The 9,673-nt window shown below is 35.9% G+C and overlaps 2 protein-coding genes across 3 annotated transcripts; one reads left to right on the forward strand and one right to left on the reverse strand.

Annotated features, from left to right (window-relative positions):
• Window positions 251-4,553, reverse strand: LOC18593589 (FHA domain-containing protein DDL). 2 transcript variants are annotated; one of them, XM_007020890.2, is made up of 10 exons: window positions 4,458-4,553; window positions 3,519-4,109; window positions 3,258-3,286; window positions 2,545-2,614; window positions 2,163-2,313; window positions 1,534-1,648; window positions 1,409-1,456; window positions 1,273-1,318; window positions 1,119-1,179; window positions 251-573 (listed from the first exon to the last, which is right to left on the reverse strand). In XM_007020890.2, exons 1-10 carry the CDS (start codon window positions 4,536-4,538, stop codon window positions 524-526), a joined length of 1,242 nt encoding a protein of 413 aa, XP_007020952.2. In that variant the 5' UTR covers window positions 4,539-4,553; the 3' UTR covers window positions 251-523. The 2 variants fall into 2 exon arrangements, with proteins under 2 accessions (XP_007020952.2, XP_007020950.2); XM_007020888.2 differs by having other exon boundaries at window positions 1,109-1,179.
• On the forward strand, window positions 5,867-9,376 carry LOC18593590 (tryptophan synthase beta chain 1). Its single transcript, XM_007020900.2, has 5 exons — window positions 5,867-6,294; window positions 6,785-7,141; window positions 7,289-7,731; window positions 7,836-7,930; window positions 8,749-9,376. Exons 1-5 carry the CDS (start codon window positions 5,962-5,964, stop codon window positions 8,922-8,924), a joined length of 1,404 nt encoding a protein of 467 aa, XP_007020962.2. The 5' UTR covers window positions 5,867-5,961; the 3' UTR covers window positions 8,925-9,376.

Genomic DNA, 9,673 nt, shown 5'->3' on the forward strand with positions numbered 1-9,673 from the left:
CCTAGAATATATGTAGGATCATACTTTTAACAGTACAATATTGCTTGAAAATATGCAGTGCCTTTAGTTAATATAACTTTGAAGACTACCAAAACCACAGCGAGAAGTAATTAATCATTTAATAACCAATCATTTCTTTTAATCATCATTCATAAGAGAATATAGCAGGGAGCAACCAAATTTGGCAATGTGACAGAACACTTTTCTACTTTGTTACCACATCATTTTACTAATAACACATCATGTACCATAACAAAAAGATGGTGACTGTATTATAAACGAAGTGTAGGTGCTGGCTACTTTCAAGACGAAAAAATGGTGAGTGCAAAACATAGTATGCGCCAGTGTAAACTGGATTAAACCCAACCATCTAGTTCTACAAGAAACCTCTTCAATCTCAAATGAGGAAAAATGACTACTACAATAACATTCCTTGTTCTTTGTAATAAACAAGTTGATAACAAAAATATTCCCATTTCCAGAGCCTGCTGGACACACGGATTCATATGACAGTGGTGGCATGTCAGTACGTCTCACTGGGAAGAATTCTCGTGAAGCAGAACATACTCTCGGCTGCAGAAACCAGAACAAACGATTTAAAAGCTATGAATAGCAATGCACAAGAATGTCCATTTTAAGTATAATAATTTCCCTACTAGGCCAGGGAATGAAGTGCTTGGCTAGTATTCACAGTACCAAATCAAGATGACAACCAAATTATTTCAACACAGAAACAAACAGATTTGAACTAATTTCTCCTGTAAATTGGAGGGGATCATCTGGCACAGGCTTTATTGTCAACAGAGCAGTGGCTAAAGCAACAATAATGAATCATTTACTTCCTCACAATGCACCAAAAACAACATCATGATGATGAGAACAATAATAGCAGCAGCAAAGGGCTGTGTGACACCCAGAGACAGACAAAAACAGGAAAGCCTTTATCAACCGATCCCATAGTAGCTTGCTAGAACTGTCACTACACTCTCCAAAGCATGTATGCATGCATAATCATACACGCATAATATCTCTTACATTTTGCCTAAATTAATTTCAATTTCTATTATGCAACTAAAAAGCACATGCAGGCTATTGATTAGTTCCCTACCTACTATTACCAAATTTAATGGTGTCTTTCTCAAAAAGTTCATAATAACGTTGAGGTTCAATGGGATTGTCCTGCAAATGCAAAAGAAAATGTTAGATGAAGTTATTGGAATCCCAATCAACTTTCAGCTCAATTAAAAAAAGATTCTGAAATGAATTGCTTACGTTAATAAAAGTTTTATTAGTGCTTCCAAGGTCCATTATATAAGGCCTACCAAGGCAAAAGCAACATAGAATAAGATAAAGATTCACAGGATTGCTCTTAGTTAACAGAAGTAAGTACAAATCAACTTAGCCATACCTTACTTGCTTGGATAATGTACCATCAGGTTGCTCTTTCTCTACTTGCCTGAGAAAGCAGAAACATCTAGTTAATCAATGTCCACAACATAAAGCAGAGAATGGAACTGCTAAGTATATATCTACCGGAATTGAATGACAGCATGTTGCTTGCTGCAGGATGGATGGTCGGTAGGAATGTCTGCTACTCGTCTTTCTCTCCCAAAAAGGTAACAGCTTTGGCGATGTATATAAAGGGGCTCTGCCAACAAGATGAACATAGAAACAGAACCATAAATCAGGTGAATAAGTTACATGCTTTGTTCAACAGTCATTCACTTCTTTAACCAACATGTATTGCCAACATAATGAGAACAACAAGCTCTAATCCACAGATCTCAATGGAATAGCAATGGTTAACTATAAATTGTAACTTCCTTAGAATTTAAATGTTTTTCTCGTCTTCTACAAGTATATGTGATCTCAAATATGACAGAATCTAAAACTAAAAGGTGCTGCCTTGAAGTGCACCTCGTTTCCATCATATAGGTGGAGTTGAATTAACAATGAAACTCATACTAATTTTGTATCAATGCCATATAGCTTTGATGATTATTAGATATATGAGCTAAGGACAAAACTGCAACCAAGCATGCACATTTTTCAATGGTGAAAGCATGAAAAACATTTAGTTGATAAAGAAAGGACAAACTGTGGAATCATAAATTCATAGGAAGAGAACACATGACATGGAAGGGAAGCTATCTTGGACTAACCATTTAATACTTCACCAGCTTTGAAAACATAAAGTCGCCATCTTATATCAGGTTTTCGAGCATCAGGGGGTTCATTGAACAGCAAAGTCACACCTCTAACTCTATTGGTTTCTGCTGCAAGCTTTCCGGATAACTCAAATGTTGGTTTTTGCTGCAAGTTACAATGACAGTGAAGGAAAGATCAATTAAATACAAGGCAGAAAATTCATCTAACCAAATAAGAAAAATTGATGGTGAAGCCATGCAGTAATTCTCAGAGTATAGAACAACAGAACCATAGTATTTTCTCATAAATCTGCTCTGAGGATACCAAGAATAATTTGGCATAAAAATTTTGAACAATGACAAATGAAAATAAAGCTAGCAACCGAGTTACCGATACCTTTTGTTTTGCTTCCAAGGCCTCCTCAGCTGCCTTCATCTTAGAGACAGAATCATATTCATCATCCCTACTTCAAAAAACAAAACAACCTCTTGTTAGACACTAAGTTAAAGCTTAAAGGAGTGAAGTTTATCCAGAATAATAAAATAACATACAAAAGCAAGTAAATTCAACAACATATTTTTCTCAAAAATGCATATCTGGAGCATTAAAGTAAATCATGTGGCAACTTTTATCACACAAAAAACACAGGAATTGAGAAAGAAGTTATTAAATGAAGATGATGCCCTCTATATTCTATGTGTTGAGAAGTAATTGATTGAATATGGTTATAAAGAAAGCCAAGGGTAGAAAGTGCATTAGCTCACTTTCAAGTGCTTGAGGATTTACTTGGTTAAATTAATAAATCCAAATAGCTTAAGTAAGCAGTTGCACAGGCTTATTCTAAAGTTTCCCTTCACACCCCTCCCATCCAATGGATGGAGATTAAAAACAAATACATGATTAGGCCCTCATATAACAGCTTAACTTTTAGGTTGGGTGGTTTTTTAACGTCAACCCACCCTCCAACAAAAATAATAATAAGAATAAGAGAGGAAACATGTCAACATGATTAAGTCAAACACATGACAGAAATCACTCTTTTCTAATAAAAGAATTAGTATATGCATATAAGGTTAAAAAAAGAGGATTAAGCTTAAGAAGCAGCTCACCTTTGTTCGGCACCTCTTGAGTTATTCACCTGAAATGATAAAAATTTTTGTCAGACACTCATTTAGACATCATTCAGGATGAACAAAAACAGAAAATATTAGTCAGAGGTTGTAACTGAAAATGCATATCCTCATCTCTGCTTATTATGTTTGCATGCACAAGAATTTTCAAAAAGCAGCTCTTCATACTCCTATGAATGATAGAAACTAAAACAGAATAAAGTTAATCAAGCAAGAAATAGAGTAGATATCACCAGACACCTCATCACGGGTTCTTGAATTGGATGCAGGTGAGCGAGATCTATGCCTGCTCCGATGGTGGCGATCAGATGGAGAAACAGACCGGTCATGTCTCCCTCTAGCAGATTTGCTATTAGTATCATCTCTCCCTGACTTTCTCTCCTTTCTGTCTACTCCCATTTCCCTCTCTGAATTCCTTTCCTTTCCTGAAGCTCTATCCCTATGTGTACTCTTCTCACTACCCCTGCTATGATTTCTCTCATACTCTCTCTCCTTCACTTTCTCAACCTCCTTTTCAGCCTGTGCTCTCCTTAACCTCTTTGTACGGGTAGACGGAGAGCAAGAAATGGGAGACTGTGAACTAGCATGCTTTGGAGACTTAGTATGGCCAGAACGTTTCTCTCTTTCCAAAGAATTATCCCTGCGAGAACTCCTGCGCCGAGAAGGAGACCTTTCTCTTACAGGGGAGCTTCCTCTGCGTGAAGTCTTATGTCTCACAGGTGATCTTTCTCTATTAGATGGACTCTCCCTGTGAGGAGACCCTCGCCTCCCAACAGGAGACTCTGAATGGTTGGATGAATTGCGTCCCATTCTGTTCCAGTGCAAATTTGCCTGCACGTTTTGGCTGAAACATGTAAGATAAATTCCGCAAAAGAGCAAAATTATAACCATTGCTTCTATATAAGATTAAGCTGAAAACTTATATAAGGTCTCTCATGTCCTTTTCCGCAACCAAGTCAGCAATTTTAAACACTTGAATTATTTTCATTGGGGAACCTAAGGAAAAAAAAAAGCATAAGGAACCATACTTGAGTCTTGAGTTAAGATTATAGAGTATCATTACCTAAGAACTAGAACACAATTTGAACAAAGTTTCAACCATATAAACGGGTAGCATAATCCAAGAACTTCAACAACATTCGAACATAAGCATACGACAACAATGAAGTTTCAGCTAACCTTGAGAATTAGGCACACACATCGTACTAAAACACTCAAAGCACGGATTTTACTTGGTTCAAGTAATAATACTAATAACATAACAACACCAATAAGAAGCACTCGGTTTGGCAGCTGACAGAAAGAACTTTCTAAGTCAGCAACAATGAAGCACCAATCAGGACAATTCAACTAACTAAAATAAGCAAAACAAAGAATACCCAGAACGGGAAACCCCAAAATATATATGAAAAACGAGAGATTATTCGAATAGAATGAAATGAGAAGTGATTTCCAGAACCAGAGCAAAAAAAAAAAAAAAACAAAACCTGCTTCAACCCAAAGCTTAATTAAACAAAAAAGGAAAGAAAGATTAAGCTTTCAAAGGAAAAACAATGCAAGGGGGAAAACTTGATTACCAGGAAAATTGCTTCAAGTTAATCCCGTAGTAAGATTCCAGAGACAAACAAAAAACCAAAGGGGTCGAAACTGCAGATTCTGATTTGATAAGGGTTCAGGGTCGAGGGAAAGAGAAAGAAAAAGGCAAAGCCCATTAAGAAATAAAAGGCCCAATTCAAAGCCCAATTCTCAGATTTCCATTTACAGGCCTGCTAAGCCCATCAAGTAGATTGAGGCCCATTACCGGCCCAGACTATAGCTATCTATTTTTTTTTATATTTTTAATGAAAGAGAAAATATTTATCCTAATCTCCCTAATAAATAAAATAATGGTCATAAAATTTAATTTTTAAATTACTAGTAGTAGTCTACTTAAAGAAATCATAATTTTTATTAATTAATATTTATTAAATTTTTAATTAATCATTATAAAAATAAAAATATTATAAAATATAACGAGAAATAATAATTACGAAAAGAAAATATTAAGAAAGTAAGATGATAAATTTTGCAGATAAGAATGTATATACATTAAACTAATTAAAAAGACGTGATGTATTTATAAAAATAGATACATTGAATATGAAATGATTGAAAAGTTGGACAATGTATATGTATATTTATAACAAATAATAGTATTTTAGTGTTAGATTCAAATTGTATTACTATTTTTTATGAAAAACATAATTTTTTTTAAAGGAATTTTCATTATAATGGGAAATAAAAGAAAAAAAAATTAGTAGGCCCTCAAAATTCCCACCAAACCTTCCTAACAAAAAGTTTCAAACCTTATCTCTTATATGCTTAAAATAGAAAATTCAAAATAAAAATCCAATATTTCCTTTTTTTTTCATTTTTGGGTAAAAAAGCAAAATATAGAAAGTAAATATCAAAAAAACTTCTGCCTACAGTAATTTTTGCCCTTTTTAGAAAATCTTTGCTAGGACAATAGTTTGCCACGTCACCTTTCATCAAACAGTTGCCTCTTCAAAGTCGTGTCTTGTCGGCCTCGTCATTTACGATTTTTTTCCACAAATTAAAATTTTCCACTATAAATACCAATATTATATAAATATGTATAGTACCCTCACAAAAGAAATCCCTAAGAAGTTCAAAATTCGCTTAAATGGCCGCGACCGCCACAAGCACGGCCACTTGCCGCCTCTCCAATCCACTATCCTCTTCCTCCTCCTTCTCCTCGGGATTGCCAGTCAAGTTTAACAAGTTTACAGATCTGCCGACGCCTGATAAAGTATTTTCCATTTCCTGTACGTTAACAAGGGATCCAGTCCCTGCTGCTCCGGTTTCCATGGACTCAGAACCGGCGGGATGGCAACGACCCGACTCTTTCGGTCGGTTCGGGATATTTGGCGGGAAATATGTTCCCGAGACACTGATGTTTGCTCTCTCGGAGTTGGAAACGGCTTTTCATTTACTCTCTAGAGATCAGAAGTTTCAGGTTTGTTTCGTTATTTTTCCACCGTGTATTTATACGTATCTCCGGATTCATATGTACTTCTCAAATGAATACGTATTTGGATATGTTTTGAGTTAGGATGTGTGTGTATATTTGTTCATTTTGAAGGGAAATGCGAATTTAATTTGGCATTTTCGCAAATTATTATGTTTATTTTTACAAGGAATTTGGTTATCGATGAAAAGAAGCGACTTTGTTGACTTTTTGTTGATTATGAAGGTAGAATGTGAAAATGACTTTTTGTTGATTTTGATGGTTACTTTTGCTAATTACTTTTATGTTCATGAGTAAAAAGACAAAAAATGTCCTTTTTGTTATAAAATTCCAATTTTTGTTGAAGAATTTATTAAAGAGAGATTCTAAGGAATTTGAGCACTGAAATGATATTAATAAAAAGGAGCTTTTTTGCAAGAAATTTTCTTTCTTGGTACTGGAAGTAGTAATCTTGAGGAAGTATATCTATGGTTTGCAGGAAGAACTTGCTGGGATTTTGAAAGACTATGTTGGTAGGGAAAGTCCACTTTATTTTGCAGAGAGGCTGTCGGAGCATTACAAGGGGCCTAATGGTGAAGGGCCAGATATATACCTTAAGAGGGAGGATCTTAACCACACTGGCGCTCACAAGATTAACAACGCTGTTGCTCAGGCATTGCTTGCTAAGCATTTGGGCAAGAAGCGGATTATTGCTGAAACTGGGGCTGGTCAGCATGGAGTTGCAACTGCTACTGTGTGTGCACGGTTTGGTTTGCAGTGTATTATTTATATGGGTGCTCAAGATATGGAAAGACAGGCACTCAATGTTTTCAGGATGCGGCTTCTTGGTGCAGAGGTAAATGTTTATCCAATGAGATGCAACTTGTTATACATTGTTATTCATGAAGATTCTTGTGCAACTCTTCACCTTATAATGTATATTATCTCTCTTTGGATTGACTGATTGCATCGCTTGATCTTATGCTCTATTTTTACCATATAGGTTAGAGCAGTTCATTCTGGTACTGCAACTCTGAAGGATGCTACATCAGAAGCTATCAGGGATTGGGTGACTAATGTGGAGACGACTCATTATATTTTGGGATCTGTTGCTGGGCCACATCCATATCCTATGATGGTCAGAGAGTTCCATGCAGTGATTGGTAAAGAAACAAGAAAACAAGCGCTAGAAAAATGGGGAGGGAAACCAGATGTTCTGGTTGCATGTGTTGGTGGAGGTTCAAATGCTATGGGACTTTTCCATGAGTTTGTTGATGACAAGGATGTTAGGTTGATTGGTGTAGAGGCTGCAGGTTTTGGTTTGAATAGTGGCAAGCATGCTGCTACTTTGTCCAAGGGAGAAGTGGGAGTGTTGCATGGAGCTATGAGCTACTTATTACAGGATGAAGATGGACAAATAATCGAACCTCATTCCATTAGCGCAGGGTAGAGATTTCATTAATGAATTTGTTCATTTTTTGTTTTACTTTTATGTGGCTTGCTTTATTTTGCTTTGAATAACTTGGCAACCTTTTTATGTGGGCATGCAGCTTGGATTATCCTGGGGTTGGACCTGAGCACAGTTTTCTCAAAGATGCAGGGCGTGCTGAGTACTATAGTGTCACAGATGAAGAAGCATTGGAAGGTAGCATTCCAATTTCTTTTCAAGGCTTCAGTCCTATCATATCTGATTGTTTTTACTGTCTGTTGCTTATTCTTGCTAAAGAAAATAATTGTTCGTATAGGCATATCTATCACCATTCACCTGTTTTCTTATGCACTATTATCTTCACTGCATCTTCAAACTTAGAACCTTTTTGTTTTTAAGGCACCTTAAAACTTGTCTGCCACTCCATATTAGAGAATTGCTTGTTGCTTTGTCCATGTACTTGAAAATTTGAAGCTTAATCTACAGGACCAAATAATGTTTCATGCTGAGTAGAGACAGATTCCTTAGCTTTTAGTTGTAGTTGGCCTAATTTTTGCCACGTTTCTTTAATCATTCAATGCATCCAGAATCTCCACCTCTTTTTCCCAGCAGTTTTTTTTCAGCACAATGTCATGATCTGTTGGTTTACCACTTTCTCCTTCGAAAAGTTTTGACTGATATTAGTACATGTAAAATGTTCTTCAAGATGGAAATATTCTTGCATCTCTCTCTCGACTTGTACAGATATGTACACTTAGATATTGCCTATATAATCTGTTTTTAAGTGATGAGTCATACTTTGCACATGTAAACATTTCCATCTCACCTGATTTTCCTTTAGATGCTGGATTGTTCCACCTTTTTGGTTCCTTTGATTGATGCCTGCTCAAAGATTTTAAGAAAAATCCAAGAATGCATCCAGTTGGTTTCCTTGCACTCTATGTTATCTCCACATTTTAGTCAGCTTTATCATTGACTCGTACTTTTCATTTTCTTTATTGCCATTTCTTACAAAATCATTTGACATAACGCAGCTTTCAAGAGATTATCTCAACTGGAGGGCATAATCCCAGCTTTGGAGACATCTCATGCGCTGGCTTATTTGGAGAAGCTGTGTCCAACTCTACCAGATGGTACCAAAGTTGTGGTTAACTGCAGTGGTAGAGGTGATAAGGATGTTCATACAGCGATTAAGCATTTGCAGGTGTAATTCCCCCATGGTTTTCGTGCTGCCATTTTATTTCATCCATTTGCATGAAAATAAAATGGTTGCCCCATCATTTACTGGAATGCATCTGTAGTCTGTTTCAGGGTTTTACATCTGTATGAAGACAAAGTTAGACAATTACCGTTTAGCTGATCGTCTAACTTTTTCCTCATACAGATGTAAAACCCTGAAACAGACTACAGATGCATTCCGGTAAATGATGGGAAACCATTTTTTTTTTTAGCTATCCTCTCCCTTTCAAGGTTTTTTTTTTCTCCTTTTCTTCTTTCCGTTGTCATATGTTAGAAATTGTAGATGGGGGGAATCCGAGTTACATGCAATAAATATGAAGGAAAATACATTTTTGTCTTTAGAATTTGATGCTTTGAAGCTTTGAAGATCTTATTTTCCTAATTTTAGGGAGAGAAGCTGAGATTTATGAATGTCTTTGTTCATTGGTCTCATGCATCGTTTACATCATGTTGCCCCATGAAAGGTACCCCAGAAAGAGAGAAAAATGAATGATGAAAAATCCATCACAAAGTGACTACCAAGGTCTTCAACTCAACGGTTGAAGCTGCACTCTTATGGGACCCTGCACTACTTGCATGAAAATTGGAGTAATAATGTCTTCATGGATATAAACATTTTCAATTCAATTATGATAGAAGGAAAGAATAATGTTAGAATTATTGGAACTAATAAGACAAATAAGTTTATTTTTAGTTGAAAGTAAAATCTTCTATTAAAAA

This window comes from Theobroma cacao, chromosome 7 (genome assembly GCF_000208745.1).
Source record: "Theobroma cacao cultivar B97-61/B2 chromosome 7, Criollo_cocoa_genome_V2, whole genome shotgun sequence".
NCBI lineage: Eukaryota > Viridiplantae > Streptophyta > Magnoliopsida > Malvales > Malvaceae > Theobroma > Theobroma cacao.

What these genes read in the sequence shown, in the direction of transcription:
- LOC18593589 (XM_007020890.2), bottom strand. Translation starts at nt 4,538, where the DNA reads ATGTTATTAGTATTATTACTTGAACCAAGTAAAATCCGTGCTTTGAGT. An exon ending in ATTCAAGAACCCGTGATGAG is followed by an intron (nt 3,287 to 3,518) that starts GTGTCTGGTGAT and finishes TTATCATTTCAG; the next exon opens with GTGAATAACTCAAGAGGTGC. An exon ending in CCTTGGAAGCAAAACAAAAG is followed by an intron (nt 2,314 to 2,544) that starts GTATCGGTAACT and finishes TGTAACTTGCAG; the next exon opens with CAAAAACCAACATTTGAGTT.
- LOC18593590 (XM_007020900.2), top strand. Translation starts at nt 5,962, where the DNA reads ATGGCCGCGACCGCCACAAGCACGGCCACTTGCCGCCTCTCCAATCCA. An exon ending in TGCGGCTTCTTGGTGCAGAG is followed by an intron (nt 7,142 to 7,288) that starts GTAAATGTTTAT and finishes TTTACCATATAG; the next exon opens with GTTAGAGCAGTTCATTCTGG. An exon ending in CCTCATTCCATTAGCGCAGG is followed by an intron (nt 7,732 to 7,835) that starts GTAGAGATTTCA and finishes GTGGGCATGCAG; the next exon opens with CTTGGATTATCCTGGGGTTG.